The sequence below is a fragment of the Triturus cristatus genome, chromosome 10 (assembly GCF_964204655.1).
Source record: "Triturus cristatus chromosome 10, aTriCri1.1, whole genome shotgun sequence".
NCBI classification, from domain to species: Eukaryota; Metazoa; Chordata; class Amphibia; order Caudata; family Salamandridae; genus Triturus; species Triturus cristatus.
This window is the reverse complement of record NC_140593.1, coordinates 894,557,985-894,577,559: the sequence shown is the minus strand read 5'-3', so window position 1 is coordinate 894,577,559 and position 19,575 is coordinate 894,557,985. Positions and strand designations below refer to the sequence as shown.

Here is a 19,575-nt window from a genome sequence, read left to right as displayed (position 1 = left end):
TCCACCTTGTTTGAAATCGTACGATTGAGGACCCTGTTTAATCTGTCCAGGACAGACATTCAGTAATCCTGTAAGCATTCAATTCAATCATGCAATTGGTTGCCGTACATTGGTTGACCTCCAAATACCCCACTATGGCTTCCCGCAAAGAGTTCCTATAAGGTACATAAGTCAAGGCAGTCGGGTGCAGCCGCCATGTGGGGATCTCCGGAGTCACATCTTCCGGGCGGAAGCCCAGCAGCAGGCTATGGTGCAAAAGAGTGCAGCCCAAGTACTCTGGCCGAGTGACGTAGTGTCTCAAACGACTTGAGCATACGTACCGGTCAAGTCAGGTATGGAGCTGGTGAACTTGGGAGTAGAAGGAGTAGAGCCACACCACACTGTGTTGCACCCTCCAAACATCTTCCAGAACCCAGTCACGCAACCAATCTCGGAATCTCATGCCCCTGGGAGAGAAGGGGTGAAACGATCCATCACGCAATTGAAGTTCCCCCTCAGTAACAACGCCTCATTGGAGAGGTGACTCAGGGGTGCAGAGAGGGTCTCCAGTCTAATCTGTCTGTTGTACAACCTTCCCTGAACCAGGAGAAATCACTTCTCTTTGTCAATCTTGGTATGAGTCGCTTCAAAGTGAATTCCTGCCCTCACTCGAAGGAGAGCCCCTGGCCATTTGACGAATATGTAGCCGTATAAACCTGTCGGTGCCAACGGTGCCGCAGGCATTCCACTTCCACCCCGATGAGATGTGTTCACTTCCCTGCCTGTTACGTACCCGTGTATGGCTTGTTGTTTGACTGCTGGCCCCATTCCCCAGATGTTCTACATCAGGAACGTAATATTGCATTGTGAGTCAGTCCTGTGAAGAGTCGAAAGAGGAAGACCCAGGCACCTCACCCCACAGGCCCAGTACCCCCCAACGCTGCATACATAATAGTCCACAAGACAATAAAAAACACAAAGCAACTCCAAACTCCCCAACCGAAGAGCAGTCCAGCAACAGACGACCATCCAAACTGTTGCAAACTGTAAATCAACCATGGTTCCACTTAGTCATAAACCAGTAGGCTAGCGGGATGAGGGGGCAGGAACTTGCGTGTCAGGCAGTCTCGCATCAGCCCAAATTTGAGGCGTCAGTCCATAGTCACTGTAGGCATCTAGTACCAATCAAAGATCCTGCCCAGGGAGGGGGCTCCACAGTACAGGGCCCTACAGCATGTGCCACCTCAGGTTGCCACCCACCGGAGACTCCAACGAATATCCACGCAGGGCAAACCAGTCCAGGCAACATTGTTTTCCCCCCACTCCCGGGCATGGGTGGTTTCTTGCACCATCCTGTGGGTAGGTGGGGCTCGGCAGTCGTCACTCATTGCCCCATCAAAGTAGGTCCTCCGTCATCTGTGGCGTGACCACTGGAAGGTCGCTGCCTTCCTAGGCAGAGTCATCAGAGATCGATTCCATCGAATGCTGCTCCGACAAGGGACTGGCCTCCGATTCAGAGGGTCTCTGTACAGTTAATTCTGCTGCCGCCAGGAGAGCTGCAGCCTAGTCTTTGTCCGTCCTTGGCCTAGTCGGCTTTTTACGTGTCCCTCTGCGGGAGGTGCGGCGGGAGCGTTTCTTGGGTCTGCGCTGTGTCACAGAGCTTGTCTCCCACTCCGTTAAGGGGGCTGCAGGCCCCTAGTCAGTTTGAGACCTCCACCGGTTTAATAAAGAAATGTGTAGTATCTCTTAGGATAATTTTAAGTCTAGTTGAGAACAATAAGGAGTATTATAGACCTTTATGCAGCACCATTTTTACCTCCAGGACAAAGGTTCTCTTGGCTTGCACAGCGGCCATATAGTCCGGGAAAAGGGACACCCTGCTGTTCCCAATGTGGAATGGGCTCCTCGCTCTCACCCTCTGTAGCAGGACATCTATGTCTCTATAGAGAAGCAGTTTGGCACCTTCCAGGGGGCCCATGATCCAGCCTGAATAAGGGTGTCAGTTGCGTTGGGCCACCTCTTCACGGAGCCACTCTTCAAAATAGGACGTCATTGTCTCCAGCCTCTGTATCCTCAGGGAGGCCCACTATCCTGATGTTATTCCATCTGTTATGCCCTTCTGTGTCTTTGGCTCAGCACTCTAGTACCTGTACTCGATCTGACGGCTCAGCCACCTGCAGCTGCAGTGCGTGTTGACCAGGCTGCAGTTCGTCGAGTCTCGTCTCAGCGCACTTAACCCTGTCTGAGAGCTTATGGTGGTCAGTGCGTAGCAGCCCCACTTCAGCTAACACACTGCCAACCTTGCCCTTGAGAGTGGCCTTAGTGTCTGCAATGGCTTCTAAGATTCTATCCAGCTGCAACTGCAACGGGGGCGACAGCGGTTCCATTGCTTCTGGCAGTGATACAGAGTCTTGGGGGGCTCCGACAGCACAGGCCGCTGGCCCGGGACTTCAATTTGCCTATGGGAGCGGTGCAACCGACAGGGAGATGAGGAGCAAGATGCCAAGCACCCCCTGGCAGTGAGTATAGGCCTGGGAGAGGGTGGAGGGAAACAGATGCACCGCTGCCTACGTCCACTCCGGCTTTCCACTAGTGAGGGGCAAGGTGCCTGGGCCAACACAAAGGGGATCTATTGCAAGGCAAGGGACACCTGGTGTCCACAGTTCCAAGCAGGGAAGGAACCTTTTGGCCAAATCCGCCAGTATCTATCCTGCGGAAAGACTCACCTCACACCGGTCACCACAGCAGGGGCAAGAGGGTGAGCCCAGGCCGCACCAGGGCTCAGTTTAGAACAGTTCACAGGGAGAGCAGCTCCCGCAACATACGACCTCAGACCAGCATCTTCCCACTTGGCTCCGGTCACGGAATTACACACTGCTCTCTCCCTGATGGGCCGCTCCCTCTGCACGAGGGTGCAGGGAGCACTGCAAAGCAGGCGCAGAGGTGCCCGTTCTCCTACCATCCCCACCCGCAAAGCCCACGTTTCTTTGATGGGGGAGAGGGCCCTCCTAACTCCCCGCTCCCCGTGACCCCGGTCCAGTTACTCCTCCCACAGGCAAAGCGGGATCCGCTGCCCCTCTTCACCCGTTCACCACGACCCTCTGCAGATCCCCTTCTTTGTGCGGACCGTGGGCCAGGGTATGTCTCAGCTGGGTCCCGGGAGTCCAGGCCAACAAATACATGCTCTGCACACTCTGACCTCAAGTGCCGATGCAGGCCTCAGGTCTTCACCTGCCGCTAGTAGCCCTGTCCTCGCTCAGCAGCCATAAACCCGCCTGTCATATTCTTTGCCAGACCCAAGCTGTCCAGGAATGAGCGGCTCCCACAGGGGTCCTTTCTCTGCGCAGCCCTTGGAGCATGGCACATCTCAGTAGGGCCCCGGGGATCACTGCAGACAACTCCCAGGTCCATACACCCTGACCACAAGTGCTGATGTGGGCCTCATTACTTCACCTGTCAAGCACCGCTCAGGCCTCTTTCAGCAGTCGTAGGCCCGGCTGCCATCTTCTTTGCCAGGCCCAAGCTGTCCGAGCACGAGTGGCTCCCACACAGCATCCAGTCTCCCAGGACTTTAGGGACACTGTGGTCGCTGGGGACGATGGCGCCCAGGGTGGTGGAATTGCCGGGATAAAGGCCGGGCTGATGCAGAGCCGCGGAATCACGCATCTACAATCTTGGCCAGTTAGCCATGCACCACCCCCCTTCCCACCCCCCACCTTGAGAAACTCTTCAGAGTGAATTAATTGGGCTGGAGGTTAAAAGTGTGGCGGGGGAAAGTATGCTGGTCGAATGAGGTAAGGATCAAAGAAAGTAGCCTGAGTAACCACAGGTCATTGGTACTTCACCAAAGAAATAACTCCCAGTTACAACCTGGGTTCATGGGAGAGAAACGGTCCCAGCAACAGACTTTGGGTACAAAGTAGCTTCAATTTCTCCACCCACCTTGAGTTACTTCCAGCAGTGATGGTCCATGACCCAAAAGGGACTGTCAGGTGGTCTTTGAGGACAATACACCTCCTCCTTCAGCGGCTTGTGTTCAGCCATGTCCAAATGCAGCCTAGTGATGCTTCTCCCTATTCAGAGAGGTTCCTGTATTATAACATTTTAAACCTATTGTTTTGTACCATATCAAATTGTGATTTTGTCTGCTTTCTCTTTTTTTGTAAAGATCTTTTTGTTTGTGTTTGAAGCAAAATTATGGTTTATAGTTCACCAGCTGCTCCTTTGTGTCTATTGGTGCCGTTCAAACCCAAAATCCCCTTTAAGAGACTGCATAGTGAACAAAGGAAGATGTGGATGACTTGCTGGGGTTTCATTCATTTCTTTAATCTTCTGTGTACTATTGCTCAGGATAAGATTGGAAAGCTATAAGTGCATCTATCTGTCTAAGGAGAGCCAATAAGTAGGAGTCAAGCACAGTCGGTTAATTCGCATCTAGCATTGTACAGTGCTCATCGTACAAGCGAGTTTGTAGAAGGGTTTGTCCTCCAGGTTTACTGCCTTAATAGAGTCTGTATGTGTAAAATGTCCTTGAGAGCTATTTAGTGAGTGCCAGAGAGGTATGCCCAGAGAGACAGATGGAGAGTTCTTAGCTTTAGTAAGGGCACAATGTGGCATGATTGATGTCACAGCCTGGAGGCTGATTACTTGGCATTCTGCCAGCGAGTGACAGTATTTCCTTGAGATGAGATTATTCTAGTTGTTGTTAAGAACAACAAAGTAGGACTCTGGCTCTTCAACCAGACGCAGGGGGAGTAAGAGAATGTGGTACTCTTGGGAGTTCTTGCAGCTGGATGAACACGCTCGGAGACTGGATAGGACCATTACAGACCCACGGGCTGGTCGGGTCAGCACTATGCTGACTCAAGTCACTGGTGGGCAAGTTCTCCAAGGGACTTCTGGTGGGTTTTATGTCAAAATATTGTCCACAGAAAATATCAACCTGCACATATATCAACTACAAATGATCAAATACCAACACAGGGAGGTATGGATTTAATATTCTTCGGCTCACATCGTCTTACCTTGACGATTTAGTGCGAGTAGGTATATATTCACGCCAATGTTTAATACACAGTATTTTAGTATCACACCCTCCTAGTGCCTACTCAATCCCTGCAGCTTGCCAGAGACATCTGGGAATGATGACGATCCCAGATTCTTTGAGCTCCCATTATATGACATTATATGGGTGATACCTAGATGGATGCAAGTGTATGGCCACCAACCTTAGTTTGAAGGGACAGGCTGGATGGGGTTTCACTGTTGTCAAGGAGTCCATTTTAGATCTGCTGTAGGTCTAGGATGCATCCTAGGTTTTAGAAGGCCCAGGTCCTTGTTAATGCTTGTGATAGGGAGAGATGAGGTCAAATTGTCCCCCATACTTAGTTCAGAAGAAGGGCCCCTAGCATGAATTGTTTTTCAATTTATCACTGGTAAATGCCTATATCATTCATCTCTAGAATAGTGTTTACAGTTATTTAGAGTGCAAAGCATATGTCGAGAAATCATTACAGTGACCAGGAACATTCTTTATTATGGCGTACTGCGGCTCACGGGTTTTTTGTCAAGTGATCAGTACTTTGAGACATTCGGGTGCTATGCAAACAGGCTTATTTTCCAGACCTTGTAGTCTTTTGACAAGTTGGGAGTCAATCAAACAAGTATACTCATCCAAAATGATATGAGTACTTCTACCGACACGTGTTATATTATGGAAATGTGTTTAGCACATTTACGCAGAAGCCTCCTGGCGTTTTAGATGCAAGACATACAATTTAATGAACTCCCACTTTACATGACATATTTACTTATTACAAAGCCAAGTCTTCAATAGTTTTCTGAAAAAGTGGAGGCGAGATTCAGAACATATGTACAGTCACTTAATGCCAAAGCTTATTCATAGTAATGGAAAATGTCTCCTTAAGATACAGATCTAGATTTGTGCTGCAGAGCACAGATTTCTGATGGGCATGTGGCAGGAGAGTTTGGAAGCCAAAATGTAGGTGTATTCTGATTGGCTTTGTGCACTATGGTCACTGAATATAAATGTTTCTGTCGCGTATTGACAGCCGAAGAAGTGATCTGATTGGCGTAATGTGGTCACATATGGGACAGCCTGCAACCAAACGGACTGCGGCGTTCTACCCTAATTCAAGGCAAGGGGTCAGTTTAACACGGGAGGCTAGTTAGATTTAGTTTAGGTAGCCCAGTCTTGACTGGACCAATGCATTGATAATTGAGAAAGAAAGATGAGCTTGGAAGTCCAAAGAAAGGAATATGTCGAGAATAATGGCTAAATTCTGTATGTTATTTATGGGCTTATGGCGTTGGCTCATAACTGAAGGCCAACAGAAGCTGTTTAGTTGTTCGTGTCTGTAAAATGGTAGAACAACCTCAGTGGACGAGTAACATGTCCAACAATTGGTGGACACCGCCAACATGTGATTGACAGAGAATTTCTCTTGATTGAAATATGGAGATGAGAATTGTTTGGTGCAACTTGTTTCGCCCGCCTGTGTAGGTTGTGTCTGGAGCTTTCTAAAGGTTGACATCATATGGTAGTGAGACTGGTACATGTATGCAAAGCTCCCTGTTTAAAGGTTAAAACAACCTGATATTTAACATAACTTTTTAAAATTGCTTCTCTTGTGCTATCAGTAAGGAAAGCGACAGACCCTATTAGAAATCAAAACGAAGGTTGCCTTACTCACACGGGTGAATTGTGTGAAGGATAAGTGAACTCCCTACTTAGGGTTCAGTTGAATTTGAAGTTTGTGATGCCAGCTGTTTGAGGGAGTAATGTATTCCCTGATATCCATATGGTACCGACATTCTGTGCGAAAATGTGGATTTTCTCAATCACCAGCAAAGTGGCTGGTGTAGCCACCTTGTCTCAGGGTCTGAGTTGAATAAAGTTGAAAGTGTGTGGATTTCATTATTGCATTGATAAGGTTCCGAGATTAGAGGACCAAAAGGAGGCACCCAGGCAACAGAGTTGTGAAGCTGTCAAGAATTCCTGTCATACGAGGGGAGGAAAACGGTAACCAGCGAAAACGGACTACATCTCCCAGGATGCTTAGCGGTTGAGAGGTTATGTAAACAGGAGAGCTGTTACATAACTCAAGGAAAACACGCCCTTATGTAAACAGGAGAGCTGTTACATAACTCAAGGGAAACACGCCCTTATGTAAACAGGAGAGCTTTTACATAACTCAAGGAAAACACGCCCTTATGTAAACAGGAGAGCTGTTACATAACTCAAGGGAAACACGCCCTTATGTAAACAGGAGAGCTGTTACATAACTCAAGGAAACACGCCCTTATGTAAACAGGAGAGCTGTTACATAACTCAAGGAAAACACGCCCTATAAAGGGAGGAACCGGGAGGTACAAAGCTGTCGGATATTGTGTTCACACCGACGTACCTGCTTCGTGAAGAGCAGTGTTCCGGAGTGGTGCTCCAGTAAGGCAAGAACGGAGGTAGGTCGAGTCGTTACTCCCTGGGCCGTGTCTTGCCCCATCGTCACCTGTGAAGGACCCGGAAGCTCTACCGGTCAACCATTGAGCTTCGCTTTTTGACTCGGCTGAGTCCAAGCGCAGTGGCGCTTTTGCTGGTTGGAGTCGTAACTCCCAGCCCAACCAGAGACACAGGGACTGCCAGCTGTAACGCACACCAGGAGGTGTTTGCCGCGTTACAGACTCGGAAGTCCACAGGATCGATCGAGCGGCTGCTCTCGGTTCAGTCTTCTGGCTTGTGATTGGGGTATCGGTGACACATCACCAGGAGGTGACTCCGCGTCCCGGTGCAGTCTGAGGAAGAGGTTGAGCGGCTGCTCCCTTCAGGTAGAGACCCCGGCTGGGTGTTTCCCTGACTCCTCGATTCTCCCCAACACTCTTCGTGCCCCTCACAGCCTACCGATTGGCATTGTCGGCCATTTCATTTCTGCCCTCTGTTGGCATACGCCGGGACCGGCGTATATGCAGAGGACGGTTAGGACCATCCGTGCTGTGGGCTGGTAACGTACTTAGCCTGGAGGATTCCAGTGACTATAACTTTTGTTTATTCTTTGTATTATATTTGCCTTCATTAAAACAACTAACCCTTCACTAGTGGTTGCGTCCTCATTGTCGTGTCTGTTAAACGATCCTGAGACGTTCAGGGCGTTACAAAATATCCGACCTTAATAACACTAACTGTCTCCCGGTCGATAACAGACATGGCAACACTTGATGATGTGCTGGCTGCTTTAGCGGCCATGCAAGTTGAAGTGGCTGCCTCTAGGCAAGAAACAGCCGATGTAAAAGCCAGACTGGATGCTATCCAATTGGACCCGCTCACGCCCAGCACCTCCCTCACGAATCAGACCCCTGCGGTAGTAGTGGAAATGCCGGTAGCCATCCCCTTGGTGACACCAGAGAGGTACAGTGGGGATCCTAACACAGTGCAGATATTCCTCACACAAGTGGCGCAACATTTATCGTGCAAACCAAAGGCGTTCCCCACGAGTCAGGCTCGTGTGGCTTTCCTTATATCCTATTTGGCTGGAAACGCGGCACAATGGGCCGTACCTCTGGTGAGTAGGGACGACCCCCTCTTATGTGATTGGGGTGCTTTTCGCGAGGAATTCCTGAAGGTATTCGACAGAAGGGCTGACTCGTACACGGCGGACCGTGAAATGCTTGAGTTGAGACAGGGATCCAACGACCTGGTGCAGTATCTCAACGCGTTCCGAAGGCTGGTTGCGGAAACCAAGTGGCCTGTTGCTAAACAGACGGCGCTCTTCCATCAAGGGCTGTGCGATGAGCTCAAGGACGCCGTGGCTCATATTGACCCTCAACCCAAGACATGTGAGGGCCTTATCAACCTGGTATTACGGCTGGAACATAGGCTAAGTGAAAGAAAGGGGGATCATGGGAGAAAAGGAAAATCCCTTCCATCCGATGTGACGGTGGGAAGTCCTGAAACTTCCACCGCATCCAAGGGAGAACCCATGGACATCGGCGCAATACGAGCGAGCCTCACAGCCACGGAGAAAGAGTCACGCCGTAAACAAGGATTGTGCCTATATTGTGGCAAAAAAGGCCACTACGTACGTGAATGCCCTGCCAAACCGAAGACGTCACGTTATCGGGCCAACCGGTCGGTAACAGCCGTGGTGGACATACCGGCGGAAAACTAGAGGACTCCAAGACCAGAGAAGGGGCATCTCGGAGTCACTCATCCATCCCTTCACTTTCCAACTCGGTCACTAAGGGACAACGACACCTGTTTATCACGGTGCACGTGGGAGTGCATGACCAGTGGATACCCGTTGTGGCCATGGTGGATTCAGGGGCCACTGGCATGTTTATGGACCACAATGAGGCATGCAGGCTAGGGCTAGTGCTTCTTCCCAAAGCTGTACCCGAAGACGTCTATGCTGTAGACGGAAGGCGATTGGTGACGGGGCCCATCGGGCAGCACACGGGGGTCCTTCCGATGAGATATGGGTGGAACCATTTGGAACAAATCGATTTTAACATCATCCGAGCGCCCCAATATGGCGTCATATTGGGATTGCCGTGGCTACAGAAACACAACCCCTTTGTGGATTGGCCAACACATCGCATCGAAATGACGTCACCGTATTGCATCCTGCATTGTGGAATAAGAACGGAATCCCTTGACGCAGATGAGAGCGGGAGTCAGACTGTGGCTACAGCGGCAGAAAAAGATGTGGCTCTCCCCCAGGCTTATCACAGTTTTGAGGATGTATTTGATGAGGTGAAGGCGGAAGTGCTACCACCACATAGACAGTTTGACTGCCAGATCGACCTGGTGCCAGGGGCCAGCGTTCCCAGCGGCAGGCTGTATGCCCTGACGGAGCCTGAAAACGTGCATCTCCGGGGGTACCTGGATAAACTTCTCAAGCTAGGATTCATCCGCCCGTCCAAGTCTCCGGCCGCCTCGCCACTCTTCTTCATCCCGAAGGCTAATGGGGAGCTGAGAGCCTGTGTGGACTTTAGGGCATTGAATGCGATAACCATAAAAAATCGGTACCCCTTGCCTCTCATCAGTGTACTTCTGGAACAGGTCAAGAAAGCTTGTATCTACACCAAGTTGGATTTGAAAGGGGCATACCATCTGGTGCGCATGAGGGACGGAGACGAGTGGAAGACCGCCTTTAAGACCAGGTTCGGCCTTTTTGAGTACCTCGTCATGCCGTTCGGTCTGTGCAACGCCCCGGCAGCCTTTCAGTACTTTTTGAATGAGGTATTCAGAGAGGAGTTGGATATCTACGTGGTCGTATATATCGACGACATCCTCATCTATTCGTCCAGTGTGGAGGAGCACGTACACCACGTCAAAGCTGTGCTCCAAAAGCTGAGGGAAAACATGCTGTTTTGTAAACTCAGCAAGTGTGACTTCCACGTCACATCCGTGGAATTCCTCGGAGTGATGCTGAGTCCAGAGGGACAGGAGATGGCAGAACGAAAGATCAAGGCGGTGAAAGAATGGCCGGTGCCCCAAAGCGTGAAGGACGTCCAAAGTTTCATTGGCTTCGCCAACTTTTACAGGCGGTTCATAGATGGATTTTCAGGAGTGGTGGCCCCAATCACACAGCTACTGAGGAAGTCCAAGGAGTTTGTCTGGTCCCCTGAAGCGAACAAAGCCTTTGAGGCCCTGAAAAGCGCCTTTGGTAAGGCGCCGGTGTTGGCTCACCCCGATCCGGATCTCCCCTACGTGGTGGAAGCGGACGCGTCGGATGTGGCGCTGGGGGCTATCTTGTCCCAACGCAACCACGACACAGGGGTGCTTCATCCCGTTGCGTACATGTCCCGCAAACTCAACGACGCCGAACGCAACTACCATATTGCGGAGAAGGAGCTTCTCGCAATCAAGGACGCCTTCACCGAATGGAGGCATTGGTTGATGGGGGCAAGACATGTGGTATCGGTGTACACGGACCATCGGAACCTACAGTTCATGACGGCCACTAGACACCTTTCTCCCAGGCAGCTGCGGTGGATGATCTTCTTTGCGGGGTTCAACTTCCGCATCACATATCGGCCGGGGACGGAAAACCGAAAGGCGGACGCCCTGTCCCGTCAATCTGCAGTTAAGGAACCATTGCCTGCGACCGAGCGTTCCATCATTTCCCCGAGGATGGTATTGGGGGTTATCCAACCGGATACTTTCCTGAGGGGAATAAAGAGAGGGATCAGGTCATTCGCATGGCGGAGGTGGCTCCTCAGTCACAGAGAATGGCAGCTGAAGGACGGGATACCCCTGAAGGGCAGGTGCCTATTGATACCCACGCCTAGGCTAAGGAAACAAGCATTCATCTGGTGCCATGACTCTCCATGCGCAGGTCATTTGGGCTTTGAAAAAACGGTGGCTAGCATGGGACGGCATTTCTGGTGGCCAACCATGAGAGTGGATGTCAGGAGGTGGGGACAGGAGTGTCCTACGTGTGCTACCATGAAGGCCGACCATGGCCGAACCCAAGGGCTCTTACATCCACTTCCAACCCCGGATAGACCATGGGATAGCATATCACTGGACTTCGTGGTGGGCCTACCGGTAGACCAGGGGATGACGGCAATACTGGTGGTGGTGGATTACTTGACGAAAATGGGGCACTTCATCCCCTGCAAGAGAGTCCCTACGGCCGGGGAATTGGCGTCACTACTCCTAAAGAATGTGGTACGACTGCATGGATTACCTGGGGTGATCGTGTCGGACCGGGGGTCGCAGTTTACTGCGCAATTCTGGAAGACTTGGTGCACTGCGCTGCATGTTAAGACCGCCCTGTCCACCAGCTACCACCCTCAAACGGACGGCCAAACCGAGCGCCTGAACCAAACGCTCAAACAGTATCTGCGATGTTTTGTGGACCAGGGCAGGGAAGAATAGGTCGACTTGCTATGGGTTGCAGAGATAGCCTATAACAACGCCACTCACAGCTCCACACAGTCATCTCCGTTCTATAGCAACTATGGCCAACATCCCAGGTTCTTGCCATTTCTACATCCGTTCAGAGAGGACAGGATTCCCGCCACAGCGGACAGGGTGGCACACATAAAAGACACATTGATGCGCTCAAGGGCTGTCCTAATAGAGGCCAAGAGAAGATACAAGGCTGCGGCAGATAGGAAGAGAAGGCCCGGGCCACTGTACCGCACTGGAGACTACGTCTGGATATCCACAAGAAACATGAGGTTTCGAAAGAACAGTGTGTTCCATCCCAAGTACATGGGCCCCTATCGAATTACCAAGTGTATGGGTCCCGTGAACGTGAAGGTGTGCTTGCCCCAGTCATTGCGGATACACCCTGTCTTTCATGTATCATTGCTCAAACCAGCACCCTCCAAGCCGTCTGGGACACCTCGGCCGGTATGCGTGGAGTCGGAGGTGGAGTATGAAGTGTCGGGCATACGGGCGTCCAAATGGCGCAGGGGGAAGCTGTGGTACCTGGTTGCGTGGAAAGGCTATGGCCCGGAGGAGCATTCATGGGAACCGGCTGAAGGGGTTCATGCTCCGCGCTTGGTCTCCTTGTTCCATCGGCGTTTTCCTGCCAGCGCTGGACCCGTGGGGAGCCGCTGAGAGGGAGGATGTACTGTCAAGAATTCCTGTCATACGAGGGGAGGAAAACGGTAACCAGCGAAAACGGACTACATCTCCCAGGATGCTTAGCGGTTGAGAGGTTATGTAAACAGAAGAGCTGTTACATAACTCAAGGAAAACACGCCCTTATGTAAACAGGAGAGCTGTTACATAACTCAAGGGAAACACGCCCTTATGTAAACAGGAGAGCTGTTACATAACTCAAGGAAACACGCCCTTATGTAAACAGGAGAGCTGTTACATAACTCAAGGAAAACACGCCCTATAAAGGGAGGAACCGGGAGGTACAAAGCTGTCGGATATTGTGTTCACACCGACGTACCTGCTTCGTGAAGAGCAGTGTTCCGGAGTGGTGCTCCAGTAAGGCAAGAACGGAGGTAGGTCGAGTCGTTACTCCCTGGGCCGTGTCTTGCCCCATCGTCACCTGTGAAGGACCCGGAAGCTCTACCGGTCAACCATTGAGCTTCGCTTTTTGACTCGGCTGAGTCCAAGCGCAGTGGCGCTTTTGCTGGTTGGAGTCGTAACTCCCAGCCCGACCAGAGACACAGGGACTGCCAGCTGTAACGCACACCAGGAGGTGTTTGCCGCGTTACAGACTCGGAAGTCCACAGGATCGATCGAGCGGCTGCTCTCGGTTCAGTCTTCTGGCTTGTGATTGGGGTATCGGTGACACATCACCAGGAGGTGACTCCGCGTCCCGGTGCAGTCTGAGGAAGAGGTTGAGCGGCTGCTCCCTTCAGGTAGAGACCCCGGCTGGGTGTTTCCCTGACTCCTCGATTCTCCCCAACACTCTTCGTGCCCCTCACAGCCTACCGATTGGCATTGTCGGCCATTTCATTTCTGCCCTCTGTTGGCATACGCCGGGACCGGCGTATATGCAGAGGACGGTTAGGACCATCCGTGCTGTGGGCTGGTAACGTACTTAGCCTGGAGGATTCCAGTGACTATAACTTTTGTTTATTCTTTGTATTATATTTGCCTTCATTAAAACAACTAACCCTTCACTAGTGGTTGCGTCCTCATTGTCGTGTCTGTTAAACGATCCTGAGACGTTCAGGGCGTTACAGAAGCCAAGGATGTCACTGAGAATAGCTCCCACGCACCTTTCCATTGTATTGCTTGCAATCACCCAAATGAAGCCCTCTAGCCCTCTCCTGTGTAAGTCAATGTCTACAGTAATGAAGCTCTATAGAACCTCATGTGAGTATGATCCAGAGAGGGGGAAACAAAGCTATTTGTAAATCTATCCTTTCGAGAGTTTGAAAACTTGGAATCAGGCACAGCCAGTGTGCCCCTGCCCTGCTTCTGTGTATATATTCACTTTTACGGGTAATAGGCAGATCAATTACACTCGAACTTGTTCATATTGCTGTTTTGCCTTTATAACGCCTGAATTTCCCCTCCTGTTCCCCTCTTAGGTGCAACACCCAGGACTACATCTGGCACAAGGGCTTGCGCTGTGAGTCCATCATCACTGACTTCCAGGTGATGTGCGTGGCGGTGGGAGCCGCTGCCCTGGTGGTGCTACTACTCTTCATGATGACTGTCTTCTTTGCGAAGAAGCTCTACCTGTTGAAAACGGAGAACTACAAACTGCGCAAGCGGAAGTAAGTGGGAGTGGCCATCTTATGGGGTTGGTGGAATCTGAAATCTGGAAGGGCCTAGGTAGTTAAGCCATTATGCCAGAGAAAGGAAAGACCGGGCCCTATCTGGTGCAAGTGGGGGAAAGGAGAGAGTCCGTTTCACCGATTGGAACATGGAGGATCCCCTTTTCAGCTGGAAGAGTCCAAGTCACTTATTGAAAAGGCGATGATCCTTTAAGAAGGGTCCACGTCATTTGGTGTGTTCAGATCTATGGCATAAAAAAGAAATGAGTGGAAGCTAGGCTTAGTTAATAGGCATTACTCAGCATCTTCAGTTTCGCTTATTGGTATATTGCTGTCTTGCTCTGAGGATACACAAAATTATAAGCATGCTTGCATAATTTGGCGAAATTGATCATTTTGACATTTCACTACGTTCATAACCATTCAAATTTTCTTTCATTTATGTCTCTGGTGACGTTTTCCCGTTTTTGCCGGTAGATATGCTTGATTCAGTAATAAGAGTACTGAAAAAAGTCACTTTACATTTCTTTTCCTGCAAAACCTATATTTTAAAACTGATTTTAATGCAAATTTGGAATATCTCAATATTTACAGGTGTGAAATCTGGACGTTTCATATATCCTTGTGCAGTTATAGGTTATTAGCAAGGTACTAATAGCTGACTAAATCAATGGCATTAACAAGTTAATATTGTTTCAATATGTTCAGTTCTTCACAAGCTAGTAGTGGCTCACTAAATTTGGTTTCTGGAAAAAATATAATTAAAGTTGAAAAATATTAGGTGTGAATTCACTTTTTCAAAACAAAAAAATAGAGGTTGCTCTGAAATGCACATAATGCGACTCAAGTAAATTTGAATCCATACTTGTGTAAATGCATAAAAAATAAATACCTAAAATCTACTGAAAAGGCTGTCAAAAGTCTTGGATCTGTTTGTAGGAGGGATTTTCAACACAACAGCCTTCTACTACAGAAAAAGGCAACAATAAAGCTGATAAAAAACTAAGGGCCTGATTTAAAGTTTAGCGGATGGCTTACTGTGTCCAAAGCCTGATGGATATCCCGTCCACATTATATCCAATGGCATTTGTAATATGGCGGACGGAATATCTATCACGTTTGGGATGGAGTGAATGCCCGCTGAACTCTAAACCAGACCCTTAGTAGGGTCAGTGCGTCAAGATGAAGCTCGAAGCAGGTGACTGGAGGAGGATAGCTGTCGTCATCTGCCGCCCCCTATGTGTTACTTAACGAGATGAAAGGAACACAACCTTGTGGACCAGCAGCTATACTCTAAGTGGGCTTCAGTTATTAGATTGGTGTCTCTGCATTCTTCAGTTAGTACCAAGTGGCGACTGGTTATTCGAGCAGGAGGCAGGCAAGTCACTTGCGGACACACATTCTCACACTCAGTCATCTACATGCAAACTGACTGATACCCATCCATTCATAAGCATGCACACATTCACTCACTATTCACAAGCACATGCACTCACCATTCACAGCACGCATGCATGCATACACATACATTCATAGATACACACCCACACACTCGTACGCTTGCTTCAAACATAAAAAAAACACCGTCACATTTGTTATCTTGGGTAGCGGGAGGGAAGCCTCAGTGGTTCCTGTAGGGTTGAGACTGCTGCGACCTCTCATTGGCTGACCTTGTTATGGGTCAGCCAATGAGAAGAGCCGGGAGGCAGTCTCTTACTCATCACATAGTGGGAAGAGGTCAGTGAGACTTCTGACCCCACCCCACTCTTCTGATGAGGCGTCTCTGATGGACAGTTGGCCCTGGGCACTTCAGGAATTAAGACTAAAGCGCCCAGGTCCGAGTCTATCTGTGACACGTGCTGTGGTCAAAAAGGAGGAGGACCAAAATGGCTTTGCTGGACTGAGGATGTCATGCCAACAGGGCTGTGATATCTTCAGCCCGGCAAAGTTCAGCTCAAACGGCCAGGCGCCTGTGCATTTAAGTTTCAATTTTGTTTTATTGTTCGAACCAGAGGCCAGACAATACAATCACAATATATTTCTTATCATCATGAATAAGCATCGGACCTCTCAGACAACTTTTCCATAAACAACTCCCCACCCCCCACCCAACTACCCTCCACCACTTCCGGGTGCTCTTACCGGTCTTGTATTTACAAAAAAGATCCATGACAATGCCATTTCTCCCGGTCTAACAGACTACAGGATCACTCCGATTGCACCGCAAGGCTGAGCAATTGCACGAATCTAGGGAAGGTAATCTCCGTGAATTCCTGAGAGAGGAGCCTTATTTTTTTTGGTATGCGTTACCTTATTATATCAGGGACAAGGAAAGCCTCTCCATCCCCAATATGTGCCACATCTTGTGTAGCCAATTTAATCGAGTCAGTGCCCTCTCTGTCCCCCATACGGCCAATATGGATTGATGTTTCTCCCCCAATACCAAAGCCATATGTTTGCCTCGTCTAGATCGAAGCGGGAATGTAAGTGTGTTAGGGAGATTTAACACTGTGTAAGAGGGAAACTTAGGTACTTGGGGGTCAAAGTATGTGTTGATGTCACGCAACACCTCATCCCAAAACTGTTTCAATTTGGGATGCTCCCAGAGTATGTGTACCAGGGTCCCCATTCCTCCAACACCTATTGCTACGTTTCTGGTTCCCCGATACAATCTTTCTGGTGTTAAGTACCAGTATGTAGCAATTTTTGTTGCTGTCTCTGTACTGGTAGCATTTGAAGCTGAATGCCGCGCTCGGCAAAAAATGTTGTGACATTCTCTTGTAGATAATTGTCTGCCTATCTCCCGCTCCCACCGGAGTTGTGTAGGGAACTTCTGGTCGAACTTCCCCTCCTACAAGAGCCCACACAGTTCAGTAATTGGGCTCCTCTCTGTGTCCTTACGCAACAGCCCCCTCTCATATTTGGTCAGGGGGCGTTGTGCCGCCTCCCTCACTGCAGGTTGCATCAACCACTGCCTTATGTGGGTGTATCGATATCTCTCCCTCTCTGGTATCACGAGTTTGGCACGCAAGGTGTCATATGATATGGGGCTCTCCTCATCGAAAAAGTGTCCCACTGATCGGCACTCCGGCCTCTGCCAAATCTTGAATGTGTTGACATTCAGGCCTGGAGTAAAGTCCCCATTTGCCACCACAGGAGTGAGGGGGGAAGGAGCAGATGTGAACCTCCTTCGGCCCGCCACCGCGTCCCAAACTTGCAGTGTGGGTTGGGAGACTAGGGATAAGTAAAGATCCGTCGGGCAGTGGGTACGTGCCAGAAAAAAAGACTGTCCACACGTCCGATTCTGCTAATGCCCTGTCCATAAATAACCATCACTTTTCGGACTCCGGACACGACCATTCCACTAAATACCTAAGCTGCGAAGCCGGATAGTAGTGGAGCAAACACGGAACCCCTAAGCCACCCCTCAAGGGCGAGCACAAGCTATGTTCTCCGCTCATCCGAGGGCGTCTACCAGCCCACACAAATTGCTGCAGCTCTCCCTCCAGTTGCGGCAGCATCCCATTTGGAGGTTGAAGTGGAAGGGTTTGGAATAAATACAGAATTTTGGGTAACATCGTAATTTTTAAGGTGGCCACTCGTCCAACCCAAGAAAGCAAATAAAACCGCCAGTGTGCTAAGTCTGCCTTCACCCTTCTCAGCAAATCACAATAGTTCAGGTTTGTCACCTCTGCTATAGTCGGGGCAAGATTTAGGCCCAGGCATGAAATGGACCGCGGGGCATATTGAATCGAGAACACCCGTGAAAGACCCTCCTGGGTCTCTGGAGCAACAGTAAGGTCCAGGGCCTGAGATTTGGAGAGGTTTATGTGGAATCCCGAACCCGCCCCTAACTGCCATGCCTCCTCTAAAAAGCTCGGGAGTGTCCTCCCCGGGTTTCTAATGCGACTAGCACATTGTCGGTGTACAGTGTTATAAGGTGCTCCTCCACCCCAAAGTGCACTCCTGACACCCCTGGATTATTACTGACTCTTTGTGCAAATGGCTACATATAGAGTGCAAAAAGTAGGAGGGACAAAGCGCAACGGTTCGGGGAACGATCTGAGCTTTGGCCATTGACTTTTACCAAGGCCACTGGCGTGCCGTATCTGCTTAACACTCAAGCACGGAATCTCTCACCCAGGCCAAAGTGTGCTAGCGTCTCTGCCAGATAAGGCCAATGGACGCAGTCAAACAATTTTTCCGCGTCTACGGAAAAAAGCATAATTTTGCATTGCGAGCGAGCGAGTGACCTTGTCTATCAAGTGCAAGATCCGCTTTGTGTTGTCCACACATTGTCTGGTCGGAATGAACCCCGCATGGTCGGGCTCCACTAATCCAAGCATGAGATGTGCAAAATGGGCCACTGGAATACTTGTCAACAGCTTCAGGTCCACATTTAAGAGGGAAATGGGCCGGTAAGACCCACATTGACGTTTATCTTTCCCCAGTTTTGCTATGACCGTTATTGACGACTCTGCCATTAAGGGCAGGAGGGTGTATGGCCCTTGGTAGAGTAGAAGACCCTAGTAAGAAGAGGGGCTATTTCCCTACAAAAGGTCATATAAAAAGCCGCCTGGAAGCTGTCTGGTACAGGCGACTTTGTTGTCTTCAGCCTTAAAATAACTGAAACAACATCATCCACTCCAATCGCTGTCTCCAAACTGGCCCCTTGGACCACCGTACGGTGAGTCACCGTGCCTCCCGCCAAGTAGCTATTAATTCTCAACCATGTAGGCATCCACATCTCCATGTTCCACCTCCTGCGGGGCCCCCCTAATCTAGATGCTATTCCGTCTAAGGCGGTTCTCAAGGTCCCCCTGCAGATCCAACTGCTGATCTGTGTGCCATATTATCTCCGGCTGTAATTGCTCTATTTCATCGTCACACGCGCCCCTCCAGAGCATCCACTCGGTCCTCAATGTCTTTCACCGAGCTTTCGTGTCCTCTCCAGTAGATGAGGCCGCCCTCCCACTCATCCTCTGGCCTTTCCCATCCTGGGGGCCCATCGCTTTCGTGAACACGCCCTCAAGTGTACCTCCTTTTTTTGCACGGACCGACCGAATCTGGACAAAGCCTCTGCTCCCGCTGTGTGGCGGACCAAGTGCTCTACTGTCAGCCTCCAGTTGTGTCCCGTAAACAACAATGTCCGTTTCGCCCCTCCAGAGGTCGCTCTCCTCGCACCTCTGACACTCACGTGGGCCTCTCCATTTCAGCTCCCAGTGATGTCCTCCTAGGGGCGTCTCGCCTGGGCTTCAATGTCCAAGGCTGCTCTGCCCTAGGCCCATTTGCCCTTCCTCAAGCCCAACGCTCCTTGTTGATAAACTGCCTCTCCGACCCTCCTCTGATGCGCTGTTCAGGAGCAGGGGGGCTACCCAT

The 19,575-nt window shown here is 50.1% G+C and overlaps 1 protein-coding gene across 8 annotated transcripts in view; it reads left to right on the top strand.

Annotated features, from left to right (window-relative positions):
• CSPG5 (chondroitin sulfate proteoglycan 5) overlaps nucleotides 1-19,575 on the top strand; it is a 243,428-nt gene that overhangs the window by 119,485 nt on the left and 104,368 nt on the right. For all 8 annotated transcript variants that reach the window (XM_085628627.1, XM_085628633.1, XM_085628631.1 and 5 more), the window contains exon 3: nucleotides 14,008-14,196. In XM_085628627.1, the coding sequence (XP_085484753.1) occupies nucleotides 14,008-14,196 (189 nt within the window). The remainder of the gene's footprint in view (nucleotides 1-14,007; nucleotides 14,197-19,575) is intronic.